Source organism: Lissotriton vulgaris, chromosome 7 (assembly GCF_964263255.1).
Source record: "Lissotriton vulgaris chromosome 7, aLisVul1.2, whole genome shotgun sequence".
Taxonomy (NCBI): domain Eukaryota; kingdom Metazoa; phylum Chordata; class Amphibia; order Caudata; family Salamandridae; genus Lissotriton; species Lissotriton vulgaris.
Genome location: NC_141695.1, coordinates 324,311,699 through 324,337,330, shown reverse-complemented (window position 1 = coordinate 324,337,330; position 25,632 = coordinate 324,311,699). Strand labels below are relative to the sequence as shown.

General features: G+C 45.9%; 1 protein-coding gene across 4 annotated transcripts in view; it reads right to left on the bottom strand.

Moving 5' to 3' along the window:
- LOC147701483 (AP-2 complex subunit alpha-1) overlaps nucleotides 1–25,632 on the bottom strand; it is a 323,652-nt gene that overhangs the window by 104,793 nt on the left and 193,227 nt on the right. For 2 of the 4 annotated variants that reach the window (XR_015297469.1, XM_086930157.1), the window contains exon 16: nucleotides 2,296–2,373. The exons of 1 other annotated variant lie outside the window; for it this stretch is intronic. Coding sequence is in view for 2 of the 3 variants with exons in the window: in XM_086930157.1 (XP_086786283.1) it covers nucleotides 2,296–2,373 (78 nt within the window). In the remaining variant the exon portion in view is untranslated. Of the gene's footprint in view, nucleotides 1–2,295; nucleotides 2,374–13,297; nucleotides 13,361–25,632 lie in introns of all 4 variants that reach the window. One more of the 4 variants, XM_086930156.1, reaches the window with a different exon arrangement.

The following is a 25,632-nucleotide window of genomic DNA, read 5'->3' as shown; positions in this document are numbered from 1 at the left end:
ACAGGATTATTCCTGGGCTATGCGAGGAGCCGAAGGCTCACGCGTCCGCCATCGACGCCGGCTAGCTCCGCCCTCAATCTAAAGTATACTTCTGGCTTTTGGACAACGGGGAGAAATAAGAAAGTTGTGAGAATGTATTCCTTTGTCCTCCCTCCATTATCAAAAGGCAAAGATCTCACAAGGGAGATCCAGCTAAAAGGCTTTAAGGATATAGATGTAATTAGTTTAACAGTGTGACCATTATCTAATGCCAATCCCAAAATTAACCATCATTATCCTATCACCAGTTTTAACATGGAGCAGCTGCCGTCACAGAAAAAGGCTCATACTCAATAGATCATACACATGCAGTGAAGATTAGTGGCCAAACCAGAAATGTGAATACTCTTACTGGTTTAAAAGAGTTTAGCCTATAGATAAACTGGCTGCATATATAGTACCACAGACCAAGATATGAAAGGTATTTGGCCAGTTTTGATAATCAGACAACCACTGACTGCCTAGTAATCATTACTGTCCTGTTGAGCACGAATTCCAGTGAATAAAGACTTTAAACTAAAGAAATAAAATTGCTATACGAGGGACATGGGAAGGAAAGAAAAAAACTTGTGTAAAGGCTCCAGATGATCCAGAACACAGCTGCCAGACTGATCTTTAACCTGCCCAAGAGGACATATATCGCCCAGCACCTGAACGACCTCCACTGGCACCCCATTCAGTAGAGATGCCATTTCATGTTTTTGAGCTATGCCTACAAAGCCTTCCATGACCAAGGACCCGCCTACATGAACCACAGCCTACATTTCTACTGACCTAAAAGAAATCTCTTCTCCACACACTTCGCCCTCGCTCAGTAACCAGGTATCCACCACTGCCACTCCAGGGGATGCTCTTTTCCCCATCTCGCCGCCAAAGCCCGGAACACCCTCCCCCTTCATCTCCGCACTGCACCCTTGCTGACCCTCTATAGGAAGGGACTCAAGACTTGGATTTTCGACTAATACCTGCAAGATAGCGCCCGGATGCCCTCTAGGATGATAAGGTGTGCTATACAAGTACTACTTGATTGATTGAGAAACAAGAGTACTTTATTCCTCGCCATTACGATTAGTGTCTAGGAACAAATATGGTGAATGAAAATCCTTTCAACAACGGAGACCCTAACAAGGCCACTCCAAGGAGCTATGGAAAGATCTATTCTACAGATCCACATACAAGTCTACACTTTTTAGGTCTTGCCTATAGGCAGCTTTCAGGTATGTATTGACAAAGGCCAATTGTGTGCAACTCCAGTACTTACGAGTGGACGTTTGAGTCAACCCATTGTTTATCATTTGTTGGCTTTCGTGTCATTATCATTTGCTTGCTTATTATTCAATGAATTTCCTTCCTTTTCTTGTGTTTGTCCCTTCTCTGGAGCTTAGCTTTTTATCATCCTTTTAACAGAATAACTTATATCCTTTCACGGCTCGCATCAAGCAACTACTTTTTTCTCTAGGAGTACAGGTGTTTTCTTGCTCTTTTTCCCATGTGCTGCGTTCCACTTCACATCCAGTTCCTCCAAACTCTTTGTGGTGCTCCCCACCCCACCAAGCTGAATTGTAAAACCACAGCAACTGCTATATTTTTACCTGTATTGCACATTTATGAAAGCCCAGCCTTTGGCACACAAAGGCTATATTTATGGTGCTCGAGGAAGGGCTGGCTATTTTACTCACAAAGTCGCATTTGAGGCAGAAGCTGTACAACGTGTGACTGTAAGTGAGATGTGTCTTCTCCTGGAGGCCCATGAAGCTACTCTCAGGGTTGCGACAGAGGACCAAATCACTGGAGCATCTGTTCCAGTTTTGGGCCTTGGTAAGCATTTTTGTTTAAATTCTGACACTTTTTTTATTCCTGTACTTAGAGAGTTGTTATGTTCTTTTAAAAATGAATCTGCAACCAGTCGTCCGAGTTATTTTTAAGCTGGAACCCATGTAACCGGTATTCTAAGTTCTATTCAGAGTTTCCAGTGTGAAAGTATTTGAAAAATGAACCATGTCGTTTATAAAGACAAAAAATGTTGACTTCAATGTTCAGTTTTGAGACACCTCAACATAGGTATTAGCTTTTCTTCCAGTATTTTGAACATTTCTTCATCCACTTTTTTTAAAAACAATGCTTTAGAAACAAGCACTGGCAAATCCAAAGCTCGACACTTTCATTTTAAAGGAAAAACCTAGTGGCTTTTCCAAAGCTTTGTGTGCCTTTGAAGTCAGGAAAACCTCTTGCCGCTCACACAGATGCAGTTCTTACTTGTTTAGCAGATCATCAGCCTCAGCGATAGGTAAAGCAGAATCCTCGGAGGCAGAAGAAGCAGCTGCACCAGAGCTACTGTAAGAGTCGAGGATTCAGCAGACAGACATGGAACAAGCAAAGAGGAGAGATGACGAAAAACCAGAAAAAGGAAAACAAACAAAAAAACAAGATGAACATGTGGGCTGGCGCAAATTGACACTGGCGACATTTTCCTATAAAAAACAAGGCATGCAAAAAACCTATAAACAATATAAAGAGACTTCAGGAAAGGGTGAAAACATAGTATGGCACTGGCAGTTTTGTATACTAAAGGATCATTAGTATGCCACATTAGCATTAATATCTTCACACACAAGGTGAGATTAGGCAAGCACTCTTAACACAATAAGCTAGTTTTTAACCACGCAAGTGATCACATGGAAGAGAGAGGCAGAGAGCAAAAGGTAACATTTCCTTAGAGAGAGAGGTACAACGTAGGAGCGTGAACCTAAACAGACAGGAGCAGGGAAACAGAGAGAAAGGTATTATGGAAGAAAGTGTGTATGTGCCTATGCCTATCCCTGTGACAGTACAGGATTCATAGTTATGTACAAAATAAATAACGTCCTGCACTTGTGTAGTATCTCTTTACCCATTCTAAAATTACCTTTATTTCTATCTTGTGATAAAAGTATTACTCTGTTGCAGATATTTGAAATCTGTCAAAGCTATTTTAGTTACATTTATACAACTCTTTCTGCTATGCCTCCTGTGTGCCCTAATACAAACATTCTCCAAGATATACTTCTCAAGTGCCCCTCACTGTAATTTTGCATAGAAGTGCTGAATACAATATATATATTCAGCCCAAGCCCTATGGATAGACTGGGTCTTTATGTAAAGAAGTGATTATAAAGGAAAGATTTTTTTCTTTATTCTCATGTCCACCTCCACCACTGCCAAAGTTTAGGAACGTTTCAAACCAGGAAACTACAGAGAGGATGGAGCAAGTATAGATCTTCATCACAGTTTTCAAGACTGATCAGGTAAACTGAAATCATGTTTATAACTATCAAGAGCCCAGAACTTGCAGAAAACATAAGGGATGGTTCAAGTGACCCATTAAAACGAATTTAATGAGAAGAGAATTCTACAAAGGCTAAAACACACAGTGGAATATATCTTAACGGCTGATTATTCCTAGGGCATTACCACTTCCCTATATTGCTACTTTTGCAGTGATGCGTGAGGAAGAACCCTCCATGGGTAGATCTGGAGCAGTTGAAGGTTGGTGTGCTCTTACAGTTGGATATGGTGATCTATCTCGCTTAAGGATGTGCTCCATGATATTTGTTGTCTTGGGTCAGGCTACAGCTAGTGACAAGCTCAGCCTGTACCTGACTACAGTGGTCATGTGCAACACACAGTCCACTGACATAGCAGATGCAAAGGCACCCTCCTCTGACACCCCTCAATGAAGGAAAAGATAAAAGCCATTGAAGCCAAATTTTCAAAGCTCCTGTCCACCAAGAACTGTTAAATATGTCCGTGCTACAGTCTAGATGCAAGCTGTGTAGGTCTGAAAATGGCGGTAACAGTATATCACAAACAGCAAGTATATTCCTGGACAACTGAGATTATTCAGTATATACAGCGTCCAAAATGGAGGTCGACTCCTTCTACGACTAGTCATACATCTGCAGCATAAGCAACAATATTAGTAAAGTGCTGCTAAGAGGGACTAGGAGCTCTTTCTATGCAAGTTGAATCTTGTTTTTTGGAGATGGCATGTCTGTGCAATGGGTCATGTCTAAAAATAGAGGATCCTTCAGTTGCCTTTCGGAGTATATGTGCAGGAACCTCTAAGGGTGCAGTGGGCAAGTTCTTATTCACCACTCCGATGATAAAGTTTATGGTAAATCTGAGATCTAAAAAGAAATGTAAGGGCCATTCTTCATTAATTATATTTCTGAACAGCCCACAGGGAAGATAAGATGAGGTCATATATGCCATTATTTCCGCCTGATCAATATCTTCCCAAGTCTGTCTAGACAAGTCGTTTATCTATACAGCACTGCAGGAAATTAGGAAATAGGTTCATAACCTTTTTCTGCCACCTCAGAAAGCTAATTACTTGTATACTGCTTCCTGCTGCTCTGACAGAGCCTTATGGTTGTGTGGTGTCAGATTATTAAGCATGAGGAGCTTTGAGAGGCCATATTTGCCTCCTTGCTGTCCCACTCTCAATAGCAAGGAAGGAGCCATGATCTGGTGGAGCATAAATCCAGCTTTGCCTGCAAACTTCCTGGTCCCTTGTATAAAGTTCTAAAGGAGATCACTTACATCTAGTACTCCTGTCAATGTCTAGATTTTTCAAAATGCAAAGATTACGCTGTGCTTGTCCACCTGACTAATCTATAATATAACATTTAGAACACTGCCTAAGAAGGAGAGTCATAGCTTCCAAAAGGCCATCAAAGGGTAAAAATAAACATAACTGAAAAACATCTAATCTATCATTAATTGATAAGTTACTGAAAAATATTTATTTGGGAAAACTATTATGTAAGTCAAAGTGTCTTGAAATCACACGATCATGTCCAACACTGCTCTGAAGAAACTCACAACAAAGGAGCGACCCTGGATGCCATCATTGCCCATCAAGAAGCAATCCCGATCAATAACATCCTCCCAGTGGACTGGTCGGATCATCACATGATCTTATTCCACATCAACCAAAGAGTCCTATCCCTGCCTCCTGCTCAAGATCCCCCCAAACGGTCAAGAAATCTCAACCAGATCCCCCTGGACATCATAGAGGATAGACTCAAGTTGCTCCTACCCAGTGACAAAGATCTCTCCACAAATGACCTTCCCTCGCTCTACAACGCGAATATGGGATCCCTTCTTGACCAACTAGCATCCTTGAAACTAAGAAAAAAGCGAGCCATTCCGTCCAGATCCTGGTTCGACTCTGACACTAATGAAGAAAGGAGACAACTAAGAGCAGCAGAAAGACGCTGGAGGAGCTTGCCCACTACCTGCCATCGCGACAAACTCAGAACTATCCGGAAGAAATACAATAATCACATCAAGAACAAAAAATCTATGTTCTTCCGCTCTGCTCTGGAGAGCGCAAAAAACAGACCTAAGGAACTCTTCAGTATTATTAGACGGCAAACCTCCAAACCAGATACTTCCCTGGAGCAGGCCTCCAAAGAAGGATGCAACAACTTTGCCAACTTCTTTGATAGAGACCTGAACTTCCACCTGGAGAAAAACTGCGACAACACCACCACCACCCTGCTCGACAACCTCGGACTCAAGCAACTGGCGAACACCCCCACCCACATCGCTGGCCACACGCTCGACCCCATCTTCTCCGCCAGCAACCACGTATCCTTCAGCCACTCCGCCGGACTACACTGGACCGACCGCAGATGCATCCACTTCACCTTCGAAAAGAATACAGCCCACCACCGCACGCAACAAGCACGCCGCAGATGCTGGAACAAAATCACCACAGACCAGCTCCACTCATCGCTGAGCCAGAACCCGCCAGCCGACACCGCCGACACCAACGACACAGCCCACAACCTCGCACAGTGGATCACCAACTGCGCCGACGACCTCGCACCACTGAAAAACCCCCAAAGCAGTACCAGCAACAGGAAAACTTCATGGTTCACAGACGCCCTCAAAGAATCTAAGAAATCCTGCAGATCCCTCGAAAAAACCTGGCGCCACGAACGAACCACAGAAAACATGACAGCCCTCAAGATCGCCACCCACGAACACCACCAGCTGATCCGCACCACCAAAATGACATAATTCAAAGAGCGACTAGACAACAACACCCACAACAGCAAGGAACTCTTCAACATCGTCAAAGAGCTCTCCAATCCCAGCACCAGCAACATCACACTGTCACAAGAACTCTGCAACTCCCTCGCCACGTTCTTCCATCGAAAGATCGCAAATATACACGACAGCTTCGGAACCCAGACTCCGCCTCCGCTCACCGAACCAGCAACCCCCACCACCACCCTCAGCGCCTGGACCCCCATCAGCGCTGAAGACACCACCAACGTCATGAACTCCATCCACTCCGGCTCCCCCTCGGACCCTTGCCCCCATCCTATCTTCAACAAAGCCGACACCATCATCGCACCCCATGTCCGGAACGTCATAAACAGCTTATTCGCGTCAGCCGCCTTCCCCGAGAGCTGGAAGCACGCAGAAATCAACGCCCTGCTGAAAAAACCCACAGCGGACCCAAAGACCTCAAGAACTTCCGCCCCATCTCTCTTCTCTTCTTCCCGGTCAAAGTCATCGACTAGACCGTCAATAAACAACTGACTGCTTTCCTCGAGACAAACAACTCGCTCGACCTATCCCAGTCCGGATTTCGAGCCAACCACAGCACCGAGACTGCCCTCATCGCGGCCACCGCCGACATCAGGACCCTAATGGACAATGGAGAAACAACCGCCCTCATCCTCCTGGACATCTCAGCAGCCTTCGAGATCGTATGCCATCGCACCCTAATAACCCGCCTCTTCAACACTGGGATCCAAGGAAAGGCCCTGGACTGGATCACCTCTCCGACAGAACCCAGAGAGACCGTCTCCCTCCCTTCCGCTCAGAAGCCACCAAGATCATCTGCGGCGTACGCCAAGGCTCCTCGCTCAGCCCAACCCTCTTCAATATCTACATGAGCCCCCTCGCCGCCATCGCACGCAAACCCTACCCAACTGATACTCGTCTTCACCAAAGACCCAGCCACCGCCAAAACCAACCTACAGGAAGGAATGAAAGAAGTCGCAGATTGGATCAAGCTCAGCCACCTGAAGCTGAACTCATAGAAGACGGAGGTCCTCATCCTCAGACAATCCCCATCCTTCTGGGACGACTCCTGGTGGCCCCCAGCACCAGGCTCGGAGTCAACACCATCGGACCATGCACGCAACCTGGGATTCATCCGGGACTCCTCCCTCACGATGACCAAACAAGTCTACGCCGTCTCGTCATCATGCTTCAACACCCTGCGCATGCTCCGAAAGATCTTCCGGTGGATCCCCACCGAAACCAGAAAGACGGTCACCCAGGCCCTCGTCACCAGCTGACTGGACTACGGGGAAACGCCCTATACGCAGGGACCACTGCCAAACTTTAGAAACGACTACAACGCATACAAAATGCCTCCGCATGACTAATCCTCAACATCCCTCGCCACAGCCACATATGCACCCACCTGAGAAACCTGCACTGGCTCCCCGTCAACAAGAGGATCACATTCAGGCTCCTCACCCACGCACACAAGCGCTCCACGACATGGGCCCCGAATACCTCAACAACCGCCTCTCGTTCTACACTCCCACCCGCCAGCTCCGATCCGCCAGCCTCGCCCTCGCCACCGTCCCAGGGATTCGCAGAACCACCGCTGGAGGAAGATCATTCTCCCACCTGGCAGCCAAAACATGGAACTCCCTCCCCGCACAACTGCGAATGACCCATGACCACCTCACCTTCAGGAAACACCTCAAGACCTGGCGTTTCGAGCAGTAGCAGCACCCTCCCTCCAGCACCTTGAGACCCTCACGGGTGAGTAGCACGCTCTATAAATGTTTTGATTGATTGATTGATTGATTGATAAGATCTCCAAGATCGAGCACTCTCTGGTCACCAACTGCTCCCCCCCCACAGCAGACACAGTGGGGTGCTTGATAGCCCCCCCCCCCACTACTAAACCCTGGTCACTCTTTCAGCCCATTCTAAAAGAAGAGATAGTCAAACTTATCGCCACCTCTAAACCTTCATCTCACACCCTTGACCCCCTTCCGGCTCAACTCACCAAAAAACTGAAACTCTCCCTTGTCCCACTGTGGTGCAGGATTATCAACAACTCCCTAAAAACTGGAGAAGTCCCAGACTGTTTGAAAGTGGGACAAGTCACCCCACTACTAAAAAAAACAGGCCTGGACAGAAGTGACTTAAATAACTTCAGACCCGTCTCTAACCTTCCTCTTCTCTCCAAAATACTAGAAAGATGTGTTCTCCACCAACAAACTCGGCACTTGGACAATACAAGCGTACTCGACTCACATCAATCAGGATTCAGGAAAGAGTGCAGCACAGAAACTGCAATCCTCAACGTAATTGATGACTTACACAATTCACTGGACTCAGACCATTGTTGCCTCCTCATTCTCCTAGACCTATCGGCGGCATTTGACACAGTCGATCACAATCTTCTCCTCAAAGCTCTGGAAGAAAGGGCCGGACTTGACGACGTGGTCCTCAACTGGTTCTCCTCATTCTTGCACAACCGCTCCCAAAGAATCAAAATCAGAAGCTTTGAATCCGACCTCCACCCAGTCAAGAGGGGAGTACCCCAAGGTTCAGTGCTCTCCCCCCAACTCTTCAACATCTACATGGAACCCCTCACCACCCTACTCAGAAAAGCTAACATGCCCTTTCACATCTACACTGATGATACACAACTCTACTTCCAAATCTCCTAAAGACATCCATAGACTCAATGAAACACTAAAGGATGTCCAACGTTGGCTGTCAAGCAACCATTTAAAGCTTAACCCAGACAAAACCGAACTACTCCTCATCTCGAACAAAGAAGAGAACCCACAAATGATCAAATGGCTAAAAGATATCGATGCGCTCAATGGGAACCTCACCTTGGCTGACTCCGTTAAATCATTAGGCATCACGCTAGACTCCAAACTTGACTTGACCAAACACATCAAGATCTCGGCAAAGAGTGCTTTCCTTAACTTGAAACTACTGAACAAAATTAAACCTTTCATTCCATCCAAAGATCTCAAACAAGCCACCCAAACATTGGTGTTGTCACGACTGGACTATGGAAATGCAATCCTCTCGGGAATAGCCAAAACTCACCTTGCTCCTCTGAAAACAACCCTCAATGCGGCCGCCAGATTGGTCACTGGAATAAAGAAATATGATCACATCTCTCCGGCACTAAAAAAACTCAAGTGGCTACCAATAGAAATGCGGGCGAACTTTAGAACAGCCTGTCTCACATACAAAGCCCTTCACACAGGCAAACCGGAATATCTGGCGTCCAAACTCAGAAAAGCGGATCAGAACAGGACTCTCAGAAGCTCTAACACCCTACTTCTTATCCTGCTAAAAGCACGAAAACAAAAACCTGCGGTCAGGTCCTTTGCCGGAAATGCTCTTAAAATATGGAACTCTATCCCCCCCACATCAGAACTATTCCTTCCTTCCCTAAATTCAAAAGCCAGCTCAAAATCCTTTTACTCGACTGCTCCTTATCGAACAGATAAGAACAGCTCGGAGTGTTTAAAACGCCACTGCTCTACTCTCTGATGCGGTTTGTCAAGACCTTGTTTTTGGAACTCGTCAGCACCCTCTCTACTACGACTTGTACCCCGAATGTCTTGCGGACTGTATTATGTTTGCTTTCTTTTGCACTGCTCTGTACTTGTTGTGAAGCGCTCCGATACCTTCCGATCAGGCTAGTGCTATATAAAACTTCTTAAATAAAAAATAAATTAAATAAATCTGCACAACAATGCGAATTTGAGAAAAACTCCCATGAAAGCGCAGCATTCTTAAGTGCACTGCTGCCTGAAATTTTCAGATTTAAGACACAGAGCCCCTGGGTCTTGAAGCACAAGATAGCTACTCAGTTAAGAAACAGGAAAATTGGTTGTGGATCCTCCAATTGAGAGAGGAGCGTTTTAGGATAGTTCTAGAGATTAGAAAAATGTGGGCGGTACAGTGAATGTCAGCCGGACATTCTGATAAAGGCTGTTACAGGCTCCATTGGAATCATCCCGTAGGATCCTATGGGGCCATTTCCCAACCTGCATTTTGCCCTACAGAAGTACTATTCACAATTCTATGAGTGGAGATATCCCCTCCCCTACCTTTTCTGTGAATAGATCTCAGGCTGAGATCTCTGTACACAAAGGTATACACATCAGTAGTAAATGTAGACGACACAAGAGGGAGTGGCTGGAAACTGGGAAATACTTCTAAATAGGAGGGATTTAGGGAAAGTTTGGGAGGGATTTAGGGATGGACATGCTAATACAAGAACACTCCCACAAACAAGTAAGACCACTGCTGACCATAAACTACAATTCTAAAGTTACTGCACTACAAAAGGTAATGTTAATGTCCCCCAGCTCAGCTTTCGGAAATGTCAAGAACCACCCATAGCTAACCACTAATAGTAAAACATACTGCCATAGAAAACAATTGGGCCAGAAAATAAAATAACACCCAGGAATTAAGGTTAAAATAATCAAATTATTTCGACATTTCAAATACATATAAAATGCCAGTATGAGTTGCATTATTTAAAATTATTGTTTTAAAAAGTATTATTTATAAATGACAATTAATATACTTGAATTATTCAATACACATTTAATTAAATGAGGTAATGTGTTGTGGCAAGTTATTTTCTTAGCTCTAAGTTATTTTACATTAATTTACATTCATTTCGTACATAAAAATATTTTTCATATTTTTTCTCTCAAGAATATTACATTTTATTAATTTTCCATGTACATTCCCAGAGGAAGATCTATACCTATGAATGGCAAGTTTCTAGTAGTGACATTATATTTGTAAACCCTTTTGCAGGAAACTCCACCACCTGAATTGTGGCGGTGGAGAAGTGTGAGTCTACACTCTGTTATGATGAATATCAAAAATGCATAGCGTTACACCTTGGTGTAGAAGTAAAGATATACATGAGTAAAATACACATGTGTATGAACTATGTCAATAGCACCCCCAATAGTTGATGCTCTGGAATCTTATAACAGTTTCAGGAATATTAACATGCAGGTGAACACTTATGCATGAGCTCTTAAAGCACATTGAGACTTCCAAAGACTTCCAAACTGCAGTACAATCTATAGTCATCCCGCACATAGAGTACGGAAGCGCCGCCCTCTGCGGGCTCCCCCTAACTACAACGGCTCCCCTAAGAGCGTCCCTTAACGCTGCAGCGAGACTCATCACTGGCTCAAAAAAGCACTCGCACATCTCCCCTGACTTTAAATGACTGAACTGGCTACCTTTTGAAGCCAGAATACATCTGAAAATCGCCTGCATGACTCACAAGGCTGTACACATGAACTCACCCGCCTACCTCACTCAAAAGCTGACAATCTCGGGTGGCTCTAGAATTACTAGAAGCACAAACAATCTTCTGCTGAAACCTCGAAGATTCCGGAAGGAAAAAACCTATAAACGCTCCTTTTCAGGAATGGCACCTAGGATCTGGAACTCACTCCCTCCTGAAACCAGGCTCATCTCCTCCAACAAATTGTTTAAGAAAGAAGTAAAAGCGATCCTCATGGCTAAATACACATGATCTATTACTCGGTATTTTCTCATGAATCCGCTCCGTAATTACCTACTTGTATTATGACTTATTTGATTGTATACGTTCCCTCTTTGTATATTGTTATGTTGTTGACGCACCTGTCTGACTTTGCACACTGTACCTACACCACCTCATCTATCCCTACTTTTGTACTACTGATGCACCTGTGCGACTATACATCCTGCACTCACCTACCTCAACTATGCACACCTTTATGTTATCTCCTAAAACACGTTAAGCAGGCTTAAACGAATATATGCTTACTTTTGTACTTCTATATTATTGGCGCTACTGTTTGACTATGCACCTTGTACAGACACTACCTCACCTGTGACCTACCTCCTGTTTGTTTTTTGACCTACCTATGTAACTATGCACCTTGTACCTATCTACCTCAACTATGTAACTATGCACCTGTACCTTGACTATCACCCCCGTGCCCTTGTAAAGCGCTCTGATATCTGCAAAGATCTTGTTCGCGCTATATAAAACTTTCAAAATAAATAAAATAAATAAAATAAATTGAGTGCAGAAAATGAATATATATCTATTAGAAATGTTGGTATTGGCACAATATGGAGTCATACTGAAAGAAGGCAAAAGACGCAAAGCAATCATGTGGCATAAGCTTCAGTCAGAATCAAGTTTACAGGAAGGATGCACATCACTGGCTCACTTAGACACAACTATGATAGTAGAGTTTCTTATAACAATCACACGGCAGCACTATCCCCACACTTCAAAAATGAAGGGAATCAGAACTGAGTTTGCCAGACTGCAGTGTGCATGCATACTTCTTAGAGTTCCCGTATGTTAGACAGAGAGCATAGGAAACACAAAAGTGGAAACGAGAAGTGAGAGGAAGTCAGGAGAAAGAATATGTATGTGTTAATGTATATACTCCCTTATATGGATGGACAATCAAAGCTTCAATAATAGCTAATCTAATTACCTCACTGAGTGCCTCATTACCAGTTTTGTATAAATACCAATTTTACTTCTAACTGCAGTTAGAGGCCAATTTTAAAGAATTTGGTGGAAAAACGTGAACCACTGCGATTTTAACCAGCCACATTTACCCGTAGAAAGCAGGTAGAATGGACCTGGAGAAATAAAGCAAAATCTGTGAAAAACAGTTTACAAAAACAGATTTTTGCAGTTTTTACTCATTCCCTGGTTATGCACATGGAATGGTAGTGTAATATACAGTGTTACCACATTAGTTGAATGAGCATCTGAGAGTATACTTCCAGTGGCCCTCAAATCATTATTTCACCACCTCACTCTCAGCTGCTCAGGGACATGGGTATCATTAGTGGAGCCGGTGCAGTGACACCATAAGACCGAGGCATGGGAGACCGACTGCAGCCTGATTATGGGAGCCTTTTAATACCAAACCTGGGAAAAAAAGGAATGAGTATCCTTGCTAATATTAGAGCCAAAGGTACCCTTGCTATGCCATTGCCACGGATATCCTCCCCAAATCAAACAGTGGTTTTGCGGTTGAAGATGCATGGTTACATGTATGTAAAATACCAGCTCTATCCAGTCCTGCCCATGTGCATCCTCCATACATTGCGTGGTAGTAAATGTCAATGAATGAGCCCTTACTCCAAAGGAGGGGATGAATCCACCAATTGAGATGCTGGACTCTCAGTAGGCGGCTCCAAGTCACTGAGCATCATCCCGTCATAGGTAGGTGGAGCACACAGACAGGGAGAGTGGGCAAGAACCAATCCCAAGAGCAGCAGAAAAGAAGACAACAAAACAGGGAGACAGAAGGGTGAAGAAACAAGACAGACAGGTGACAGACAGACAGAAAGTCAGCACTGCAGACACAAAGCAGAAGTACAAAGGAAAGCCCTGGCTCCACCTCTGGAACATAGTACAGGTGTTCCACAGATTTTCATAAGCACAAGTCATTCACAGATTTCATCCTGTGGACTGAATCGGTTTTAGTAGGGGACAAGCCTTATGTAGCAACATCAGCAATATGGTAGCCCAACAACATCATTCTGTGCAGAAGAAGAAATAAGTTACTTACCTGTAACTGCAGTTATGCAGTATTGGCATCTTTCATAGAGTCACAAGCTTGAATCAAACCCCGTTGTTGAAGTGGGAGTTGCATGGTAATCTAAATGAAGCAGTCTTTTAAAAAACGTCCACAGGCTATCATGGAGAAATCATGCATTTAATAGCCTATCTACCTCCCTTTTTTTTTTTAAAAAGGACTACACTTTAGATACAACCAATCAGTAACTAGCACCCTCTAGAACCATCCTAAGAGAGGCTAAATCCCTTAGATTTTCCAGCACAAGTGTGGATAGGAATACTGAGGTGTAAGGAGAGCCTCTCCGGGAAGAAGGGAGGGTTGCATGTGAAAGATACCAATACTGGATAACTGCACTTACAGGTAAGTAACTTATTTCTTATCCAGTATTGGGGTATTGTACATTCATTCACATGCTTGAATCAGAATAGCAAGCAGTATTGTAAAACAAGTAAGTAACCTAAGCTGATGATGGGTGGTACTAAAAATATATATATACAAAATGTGTAGACAAACAAATATTCCTGTGAATATACAAGTGCATAAGTATATACACGTAAATGCACAGACATGTAGAATACACATTTCTGTCATATGCGTGAACAAGTATAACATTTTCATTAAACAATCAAGAAAAAAATAATTTTTGAAACACAGGCCAAATTTAAAACAGAAATTAACTCCTCGGATTAAAAAGGCTCCTTTTACTGAAATATATACAGTAGAACTGCCTGTCTCACGGCTGAGTCAGCACACCGCGTCAACTCCAGGCAGTAGTGCTGCGGGAAGGTGTGCTTCGTTTTCCAAGTTGCAGCTCTGCAGATCTTTTCCAGTGGCACCCCGCGAACAAAGCAGCTGAGGTCGAGACTGCTCTTGTGGAATGAGCTCTCACTGTTCTTGTCAAAGGCTTGTCTGCCTTGTTGTGGCAAAACAAAATTGTGGCTGCTATCCATCTTGCGATGGTTGCCTTAGAAGCCACAGTGCCCTGCCGACCTTGTCCATTGGCTACGAACAGTTGATCTGTTTTACGGATAGCCTTAGTCTTCTGCAAGTAGAATTTAAGACACCTCTTAATGTCTAAAGTATGTAGAGTCGCTGGTGTAGTTGGATCAGGGAAGAAAGTTCTGAGAACAATAGGTTTGTTTAACCCGAATTGCGAAGGAACCTTAGGGATGAATTTGGGATTCATTGTGAGGAATACAAAATCATTTGTGAAATGAAAAAATGGTTGTTTTATAGTAAATGCTTGTATTTTGCTAACTATTCTGGTTGATGTTAAAGCCAGTAGAAGAGCCGCTGTCCACGTCAAGTATTTGATGTGAGCTCTATGGATGGGTTCAAAGTGTTGCCTCATCAATTGTGATAGGACTATATTTAAATGCCACTCTGGGTGTGGAGCTTTTACAAGAGGAACGGTACAAAACAGGTCTTTCATGAATTGCTGTACAACTCAGGTGGAGCAGATAGACAGACGTTTTGATGAGCACCTATATCATGATACAGCTGCGAGATTAACTTTAACTGAAGAATATACCAGTCCAGATTTCACATGGGACAGTAGGTATGGAGCCAAGAGATATGGATGCAGTTTGTTTTGCCATCACCAGAGACAGAATCGCCTCCATTTCATTCTGTTCGCCTTGTTGGTGTTTTCCGAATGAGACCTGGCAAAAATGTCTTTACACTACGGAGCAATAGTCATATCCCTGAATTCAAAGAATTCAGAAGCCATGCATGCAAAGAAAGAGATACTGGCTCCGGATGACACATCTGACCCCGATTCTTGGTGAACAGGGTTGGAGTTGGAAGAAGACAGATGGCTAGGCTTCCGAGAGGAGGAGAAACTCAGGGAACCAGTGTTGCCTGAGCCATTTGGGTCTATCAGAAGTAGGCAGCAAAAGTGTTCTGTTTTCATTTTTGTAAGGACTTTGAGAATAAATAGGATGTGAGAAAACCACAAGCATTTATTCCGGACCAATGCGTTGAAAGGGCATTCCCCCGAGAGTTTGTGAGAGCGAATCTGCTTGTGAAGAACCGGAATTTCGTATTGGTCTGAATCGCTTTTAGGTCCAGTGCCGGTTTCACCATTGTGAAAAGATCCTGTCTAGTTAGTCCTGGTCTAGCTCCCACACGTGGGATCTGTCCTTTGCCTTGCAGAGGTCATCTGCCAGGATATTCCGAAGCCCTGGTAAATGCTCCACTTTTAGGGATATTCAATGTACTGTCAACCAACTCCAAAGCTCTTGGCCTCTTGAGAGAGAGTAAGAGACTTGGTTCCTCCCTTTTTGTTGATATAAAACATGCCTGTGGTGTTGTCCGTACGAACCAACACCGATGAGCCTTCTATCCGAGGAAGGAAAGCCTACAGGAGGAAAAATGGCCTTTAGCTCAAGCCTGCTGATATGCATTCGTTGCTAGGACAAAGACCATTCTGGACCTGAATCTAGAGGTTTTGGAGATGGCCTCTCCAACCCTCCATGGAAGCATTGGTGGTGACGATGAATTCCGGAATCAGGGGCAGAAAAGAGAGGCCCTGTGAAAGGTGCGACTTTAGGCTCCACCATCTGAACGCCTCTCTCATGCGTAGAGTGATAGATACCACGTTGTCGAAGGATCCCGTTGTTTGAATCCATTGTAATTGAAGTTTTTCTGGCAATTGCCTCATGTGAAGACGAGCTAGTGGTACTAGGTCGATCGCTGAATACAGCATGCCCAGAAGCGACTTGTATGTCCTCACTGAAGTGTACCGTTTTTTTGATAGTCTGAGAGCCAAGGTTTGTCTGCTCCTGTCTTACTCCTGAGAGTAAAGCCTTTTTCGGAATGGTGTCTTGGTCGGCCCACAAGAAAGCCACTGCAGAGACCGCACATGCCATCTGGCATGTTGCACTAGCAGGCTGCAGGAGGCCATCAGGCCCAGGAGCCGGAGGGTTATCCTGACCGAAACCCGGGATAGAGGCTGAAAGATCGGAATCATAGCCTGAATATCCCAGACTCGCTGCTCGCGAGGATAGACCCAAAACCGCGTTGAATCCAGAACCGGTCCGATGAAGGGGAGCTTCTGAGAGGGACTCAAATGCTCCTGGCCTACCGTGAACAGCAGGTAACTCAGGTGGGCCGGCAGGACAGGGATTTGAAAATATGCGTCCTGCAAGTCCAATGCTACCATCCAGCCTCCAGGGTCGAGGGCAGCCATGACCTGAGCCAAAGTCAGCATCTTGAACTTCTCCTTCCGGAGGAAGCGATTGACGTCCGGAGGTCCAAGGTAGAACGCAGACCCCCTTTGTTATTCTTGGGGACCAGAAAGTAGTGGGAATAACAACCACTCCCTGCTTCTGGCCTAGGAACGCACTCTGTGGCCCCCTTGGCCAAGAGAGTTGTGACTTCCTGCCGGAGAAGTGCCAAGTGTTCCCCTGACATGCAGTGGTACTGAGGTGGCATGGCTGGAGGGGTGGACTGAAAGGGAAAGGATTAACACTTGCGGAGGATCTGCAACACCCACCTGTCCGATGTGATAGCCTGCCAGTGGGGGAGGTGATGGCGGATCCTGCCACCCACTGGAATGGGGTGCCCCCCAAGGCTCGGATTAGGAAGGTTTGGAGGTAGAAGCGGAGCAGAGGTGGACTGACCCCCACGCTGATTCCCAGACCCGCTCCTGCAAAAACCACGCCCGCGCGGAGGCTGGTTCTGCACAGGCACATGCCTGGGTGACCCTTCCGTTGCCACGAAAGGAAAGAAAACCAGGAGTGGCTGGGCTTTTTGTGGAAAGACTTAAGGACTTGGCCGTGGCCCGCGAGTCCTTAAAACGCTCCAGCGCACTGTCGGCTTTATCGTCAAACAAGCGAGTGCCATCAAAGGGCATGTTGTTGAGGGAGCTCAGGACATCTTGCGAGAACCGGTAGATCTCAACCAGGTGTGGCGACGAAGAGCCACAGTAGTAGAAATTGCTCTACCTAGTGAGTCCACGGTGTCCAAACCACACCGAATGGCAAACTTAGCCGCATCTTTACCCTCGACAACAGCTTGGACAACACAGCTTGGGTCTCTTCAGGACACTGAGGCAAAACCTGTGCAACAGTATCCCACACCGCGTGGGAATAGAGGCCCAATAGGCATGCGATGTTCACCGAACGCAGCCCTAAGCTGGCCGAAGAGAACAACCGCTTCCCGAACTGCTCCAGCTCCAGCCGTGGGAAAGGCACTCTGGGATGTCGAAGCTGGGATGACCAGGCTCTCAGGCGCAGGATGAGTGGTCAGAAAGACAGGGTCACCCGGCGCCGGGCGATGACGCCTGGCGACGTTCTTATCCACAGGGCCCCTGTGGCTGGCCGCGACCAAGTGCCCAGTAAGATGTCAGTGAGGGCATCATTAAATGGCAGCAGGGGCTCCGACGAAGTGGACGATGTCTGGAGCACCTCAGTGAGGAGATTCGTTTTTAGGGCCACCGTAGTTAGGTCAAGGTTGAGGACCTCAGCTGCCCGACGGAGCACCACTGTGTAAGAAGCACCCTCCTCCATGGTAGGTGGAGGAGAGGCAAACCTCGGGTCACATCAAGGCTGCCGGCCTCCTCTAAATCGTCTGCCCAGTCCTGCTCAGAGTCACACTGACGCACAAGAGGGTCCTCGGACCCCCCCCCCCAGTCATCCTCCACCTCCACCGCATCTGGTACCGGTGGCAGGGCAGAGGCTGGAGAAGGAACAATCGGCGTCGGGAACAGCGCCAGACGGGGTCGAACCGGCACCGTGTCCCAATGCGGATCCCAGGTAGGAACAAAATTGTCCTGGAACCTGGGCAGGGGTGGAACCAATGGCATCCACTGCGGCGCTGGAGGCGTGGGACCTTGTGGCGCCGTAGTCGGAGCCAGCGGCGCAGGATCCTGCAGCGCCAGGGCCGGAGCAGCAGGCACAACAGGATCCTGACACAGGACCACGGGCCCGAGGGCGCGCCGGCGGGAGCCTGAGCCCTAAACAGGCATTCCATGGTAGCAAGAAATGTGTGCACCTGTGCTGGACGGGGCCGAATCGTGCTGTGTCCCAATGCGGATACCAGGTAGGAACAAATTTGTCTTGGAACCTGGGCAGGGGCGGAACCAATGGCATCCACTGCGGCGTCGGATGCGGGGGACCTTGTGGTGCCGTGCCGGAGCCAACGGCACCGGGGCTGGAGCCGCCGGCCCACCTGGATCCGCCAGCCCACCCGAAACCTAAACAGGCGGTCCATGGTAGCAAGAAATTCTTGCACCTGTGCTGGAGTCGCTGACGGACCCGGGTAAGGTGGGTAGGCCGCGGGACTCCCGGGCTCCGAATGAGTCGCAGGGGCAGAACCCCTGTCCCCCTCATCCGCATCCGGGGACCAACGGGGGGACGTTGGATAGTGACAACGCTTCTTCGACTTTGTCTCTTACCCGAATCCGAGGGTGGAGACTTGAAACCCGAGGAGCGATGACGGTGTCCCTGCGTGTGTTCTCTGAAGCGGCCCCTGGACCGTGAACGGCGCTGGGACGAGGGCAGCTTCCGACGCTGCTTCCTCAAAGCCTTCGGGCCATGGCCCGACAGTCCACACAGGACCAGGAGTGGTGGTCGTTCTCCAGGCAGTAGAGACAGACGTCGTGGGGGTCCACCACCGACATATTGCGGCGGCAGGCCCCGCACGACTTAAAACCAGGCATCCCTACGTGCACCAGAGTAGATTCAAAATTACAGGTGACAAAAGTCTCGAAAAAATAGTCAAAAAGTGACTAAGATACGTGCTGGCGCGGAAAAAGAAAGAACTGACGTCAGCCCGCATGGGTGGCGCCTAAGTAGTCTCCGTGACATCATCTCGGCGCATACGACACCAGCGATGGATGCGGAGTCCCACGCCACCTACTGACGCGCAGAGGTACTGCTGGCGAAAACTTTCCGTATCCAGTCTAATGCTGGGGACATTCTACGGTAAGGAATCTAACACTAACGTGTTTCTTTCAGATAGGTTTGATACTATTAGGTGCGTTGGAAAGCACCTCTATATTCCGGAAAACCTCATCCACGTGCTCCGTGAAAGGGCACCTTACGATACTGCAGGGTCCTCAATGCCTTGGCCGTCTCTGTATCGGTTTTGATGGCTAGTAGAGCTTTATCTATGCGCTTCTCCAAAAAACTATGGCTATAGTACGCCATGCCTAGGATTTTTCATTGTACTTCTGGACCAAGTGATGTTGCTCTAAGCCATCCCTGTCGCCCTAACACAGCTGCACGGCCCGTTGTGGCTATGTCCATGGCGCAGTCTATTACTTCAGCTGCTGTGCGTCCCCCCATCTGCAAGGAAATTCCTGCTTATTTTCTTCAGGTATGAGATACAACATGGCCCAGATGTCAGACCACATTTGCCACATCATAGCAGCCAAGAAAGGCCAGGGCATTAGCAGCTCTCACTGTAATTGCAGACATGGATGAGAATCTCTTTCCTATGGTTTGCAATGGCGTCCTTCCTTGTCTGGTGAGGATGTGATGGGGGTTAAAAGATTCTTTGATCACCTCTGAAAGATAACTGCATCTGGTTTGGGATGCCCTGTAAGCCATGCAAGGGAATCTTAAGGTGGCCTGTACTTCTTGATGATCCTTGGTAATACAGGCACGACTGTGGCTGGTGACTTCATGACCTTAAGGCCGTCCTGCCAAATATGGTCGATGATAGGTATAGACCTCATTGATTTCCTTGATAGTTCTTTAAAATCATAAAGGAAGCAATCTGATTGCTTCAGTATTGTGTGCAGATCAGATGAAATCTAGACTCGGCCCTATCCATCAAGTTATGAAATCCTCCAATATCCTCTGAGAGGAGAGTGAAAAGGATGATAAGGAGATGGTGATGGTGTGGGAATGATGTAATTGTCCCATTCAACAGGAGGCAGTGGAGGATCCTGAATTTCTACCTCTTCAGCGTCTTCTTCAGAAGAGGACGGTTCATCCCTAAATGGAACCGGGATGATTGGAGTAGAAGGACGAAGCAACATTGGTGTTGGTGGCACCATAGGTGGGGGTGGTGGAGGCACAGTAGTCTGTTCCTCTTGGGGTGGGAACCTTTTATTGTAATCTGTGAGCATGGCCTTCAGATCTTGGATCAAAAAAGGTGAACTCTGAGCAGGTTTTTGTCTAGGAGGATCAACATAATACCTATATTGTTGGTACTGTTTAGGAGGAACTGGATAGTAAAGTTGGTAGTGCTGTTCCTTTTCATAATAGTCCTTATCCTTGTCCTGACACATTACGTTGAGTTCCGAAGGACTATGAGCCGTTCCATAAGAACCAATATCGTCTGTTTCTTCTGTCTCCAGTAAGTGGCTCTGAGGCAAAGGTGAAATCTTGCCTGGCGATGCAAACCTGGGCCGCAGTCAAACTGGATACCTGCCGACGGGAGTAGGGTCGTAGGATCCAATGTCGACGGAACAGTTTTCGGAGATTGTGTTCTTGTTGACAGTAAAGCCATCGTCGATGTGGCCGCCCTCGACAGTGGCATGCTCGTTGACGGTGATAGTCCTCGTCAGTGCTGCGGATGTCAAGAGTGGTGGGGACGTCGACAGTGGTACTGCCGTCACTGAGGTCCTCGTCAACGGTAATGATGTTGTCGATGTTATCATTACATTGATGGCCGATGCAGATGAAGTTGGCGCTGTCAGCGGTCTCAAAGATGAGAGAGTAGTCATTGTTGATGTTGAAAGCATCAATGGTGATACTGATGCTGAGAGGGATTTGTGACTGGATTAATGTCTAGAAGAACCTGAAGAGTTGGTAGACTCCAGTTTAACCTTAGAGGTCCCAGAATGTGATGGCAAGACTAGCTCGGAGGAGACTTTGTAATCTTTCTCCTCCTTATGAGCTTCTTTAGTCTGATGGGAGGTTTTAAGGTATTTCTTGACCTCCTCAGACCTACCCTCAGGCGACCTGGGACTCTTTTGGGATTTAGACGAGGTGTTGCTCTCCTCATCAGAAGATGTCCTCTGAGTCTTCTGCAGCCACAACAAAAGTCTGCCTTCTCTATCTCTCAGAGCTTTGGCTGAGAAAGTGCAGAATATTTTGAAATGTTTTGCCTCATGATGAGGATAGAGGCAATAAATGCAATCCTTGTGGGGATCATCAATGGGAACCCTCTTACCACAGGACTGACAAGGTCGAAATAGTCCCTTCCTGTCAGACATGATGAATATCTAGTAAGAAAAAAGACATATCTGTGAAAAGTATGAAAGAACTGAGCAGAGTTCAGGGAGACTCTCTTCACACACGATGCTAGGTGAAAAGCTGAGGGATTCAGCCTCTCTTGGGAAGGTACTATAGGGTGCTATTTACTGATTGGTTGTAGCTAAAGCTTGGTAATTTATTTTAAAAAGAGGATAGATAGGCTATTAAATGCATGGTTGCTCCATGATAGACTATGGAAGTTTTTTAACTACTGCTTTATTTAGATTACTGTGGGACTCCCACTTCGACGATGGGGAATTATTCAAGCATGTGAATCTATAAAAGATATCCCAATACTGGATAATGGGCATTTCCACAGTGTGAAGAACAACATTACAGCATAAACTAACATAACACGGTTCAGGACACAACTTCAAGCAGCATCATTTGTTTTTTTTGTTTTATTAAATAGTTCTTATGAGTTATCATCAATCACAGTGATATCTGTTCTTGGGGCTAAGAGAGTAACAAATCACAACAATCAAAACATAGAGAAAATATAGGATTTCAGTTGTTTAAAGACCAGAATAATACAGAGGCTTAGAATACAGCACAGAGCACCACTATCTCGATGTGTTTGATGCAGAAATCGACTGTGCTCCCAATCACATTAAAAAGTGTCCACAACACACGTGCAAACTCAGAGTTCATGCCTGTGCTGAGGAAAGCAAATTAGTGAAACATAGAGCTGTGGTTTGAAAACCTCAACTCCATCTTTCACTGGAGGCGTACCAATCTCTGAATGAAATCCCCATTAGAATGGTGAAGTGGTGAAGTGTGAATCTCTGATACCACATGCAGTGGGATTTTTGGACCTTCTCACTACCGTCACCCTGTAAAAGCATCCTGAGATGGGACAAAGACTGTGCTCTATATGTGTATATAACGGAGCCTTACACACTTGTAATATGGTGCAAGCCAATGTCAATGAATTCCCTTGTTTGAAACAACCCCATGAAAATGAAAACATTTCCCTTGTGATCGTGCTGGCAAAAATCTTTCACCAGCGCAAAATATATTACATAATAGATCATGCAAATGTCCAAAAACCAACAGGCATACTTGCCTGATGGAAAAAGGAAGTTGTGTTCCAGTGTATGGTCCCCAAGTAGGAATTATTTAGAAAAATCAGGGAGATAACATTGTGTTCTATTAAAAACTGTTGGTAGTGAACATCCATTACTCTTGTCTCAGTTACTCATCAACACTGTATGAGGCAAAAACACGTCACAAGCCCCTAGAAATCATCCTTACAAAATACACACAGATTGGGGAGGACACCTCACAAGAGCTACATGGAGGTACCAAGAGATAGTCATGCTCTGTACCCTGGTCTTCTCATCATTGATATCTGGCTCCCGTGTATTTAAGCAGGAGCTTCGGGGGGAGAGTTGTGGTCTTGGGTATGCTGGTGAGTAAACAGCTTACTGGTCACTACCTGATCATGATATAAGTAGGTTCCCATATGTAACTTACCTGAAGAATAAACTGAGCGGAGCAGGTTTGAAAATCAAGTCCAAAAACAACAGATGAAGTCAGTCCTCTACTGATATAGCACAATGCGAGTGCAAAATAGGAGAAGGTACAGATGTATCAAAAGTGTTTGTAACGTTTAATATGCATACTGTCGGGCCGTGGCTTGGGCGCTGTTCGGGATGGCAGCTGCCTGATCTCACTCCCCACTGAGATTGAAACCAAATGCGAGGAGCGGCGAATGTTGACCTCTACAGTGATTCCTGGACACATTTTTCGTCATCGGAATGCCTTCTCCCTTAAAAGACATTATTTTCATTCTAGGGTGAGCCCGCTAACGCCCGATAATGCGGCACGCTCCATGTGTGGATCGCGGCCGCCATCCTGTGTCTTTTGCGGTTTTCTTTTCGCGCTGCTACCGGCATCGCTAAACATGCCGCCTTGCCTGCAATGACTGAAATTTCTTTGGGGAGGAAAGGGACCAGCTAGTTTCTTCAGCATTTATGCCTCACTGTTTTAAATTCGTCTCTGCTCTGTGACGCGCGTCATTTGTCCAACGCGACCGACATTGTGTGTCTCCTGCTTTACTGGCTTCAGCGCGACAACCAGCTCCCTCAGAGTATATCGTTTTTGCCTGCAATGCCTGTAATTTTTATGAGGAGAACTGGGGCCAATTATTTTCTCATGTATTTTCTCAGGTATTTAAACTTCCAGTCCTCTGGCTCTCAATTTTGCCTGTGAAGCGCTTACTTAATTACATGAGATTTTCTGCATTATCTGCAATACCTAATACTACATCACATCAATGTGTGAAGGCTTTCATATGCTTGGCCTCATTGTATTATGCTGGTTATATTCCTTTTTATAGGTTCCTCCTTTTGAACTTTATCTTTATGATGGGGTGCTCGTCTTTTAACAATAAGTTTTGAAACTGCCTCATGTATTTGTCTCCTTACAATTCTCACATGTCTGTTCAACTGGGCAGCTACAACCGTTAAGTTTGCTCTACATTGGTTCGTTTACATGAGACTTTTTCTCAATGACAGAGTCAAACTCCTCATGTTCTGAAGTTTTTTCTGGCTGACTGGCTGATATCATCTAGCGCAGAGTGACAATATTAGTATTCCTGTTCTCTCACACAGACAGCACGTTCAACGGTTACTGCACTTTTTACACTCTGCTCACTAAGATCTCCTTTTGTGGCCTACACTCACTCTTATATTACATATACTTACATGGTGATACCAGTCCAGTCCTCCTAAACATAACCAGAAGGAGTCTAATTCACCTACCAAGTCACTATTACCTATATCGATGGAGGATCTCATGGAGGAGATAAGGATTCTCAAACCCTTTGTTTTGGACACGAACGCCACTCTTCAGAGATTAGACGAGAAGTGGTCTACCCTGGATTCTAGAGTGTCTGCTGTGGAACAACGTGTCAGTGATACTCAGGATGTGATACCTCAAGTTATGGCTATGTCTAAGGAAATAGAGCTCCTCTAGACGCAAACAGTGGATTTGGGAAATCGCAACAGACGCAACAATCTCCGAATTTATGGAATTCCGGAAGGAGAGGAGGCGTCTGATATTCTGGTCTTTTTGAAAACAATAATTCCCAAGATTGTTGTCTCAAGGATGGTACATCTCTCAATTTACAACGTGCACATCATATTGACCCTAAAACTGGGGGTCTATCTTCTTCATCACTAGCCGGTCGTCCTAGAGGAATCATTGTTTTATTCCTGGAATACACAGAGTTGTTAACGGTCCTTACAGCGGCAAAGTCAAGAAAACAGATGTTGTGGTCTGGTCAAAAAGTCTTTCTCTCAAGATGTAGCCCGTGCCACTGCAGCTCGTCGCAAGGCATTCCTTTCACTTCACCCGGCTCTTCGATCCATGAATGCCAGATATGGTTTGGTTCACCCCTGCTTCTTCAGGGTTACTTATAAAGAGAGGTCATACTCCTTTGACCGTCCTGAGGACTTGAGACATTTTATCTCACGCCATAAAGGGGAAGAGATGGATTGTGGAGGGTCTTGAATCTCACTGCTCCTAAGTGGTGGAATGACCTTCCCCTGGATCTGAGATCTCTCCCGTCTTTACAGCACTTCCGCTCTGCGCTAAAAACCCTTCTTTTTCGGCAAGCATACATGTAAGGTTTCCTGTTTCTTTTCCTTGCCCCTTTTCTGATCATTTTGTTAGGCGCC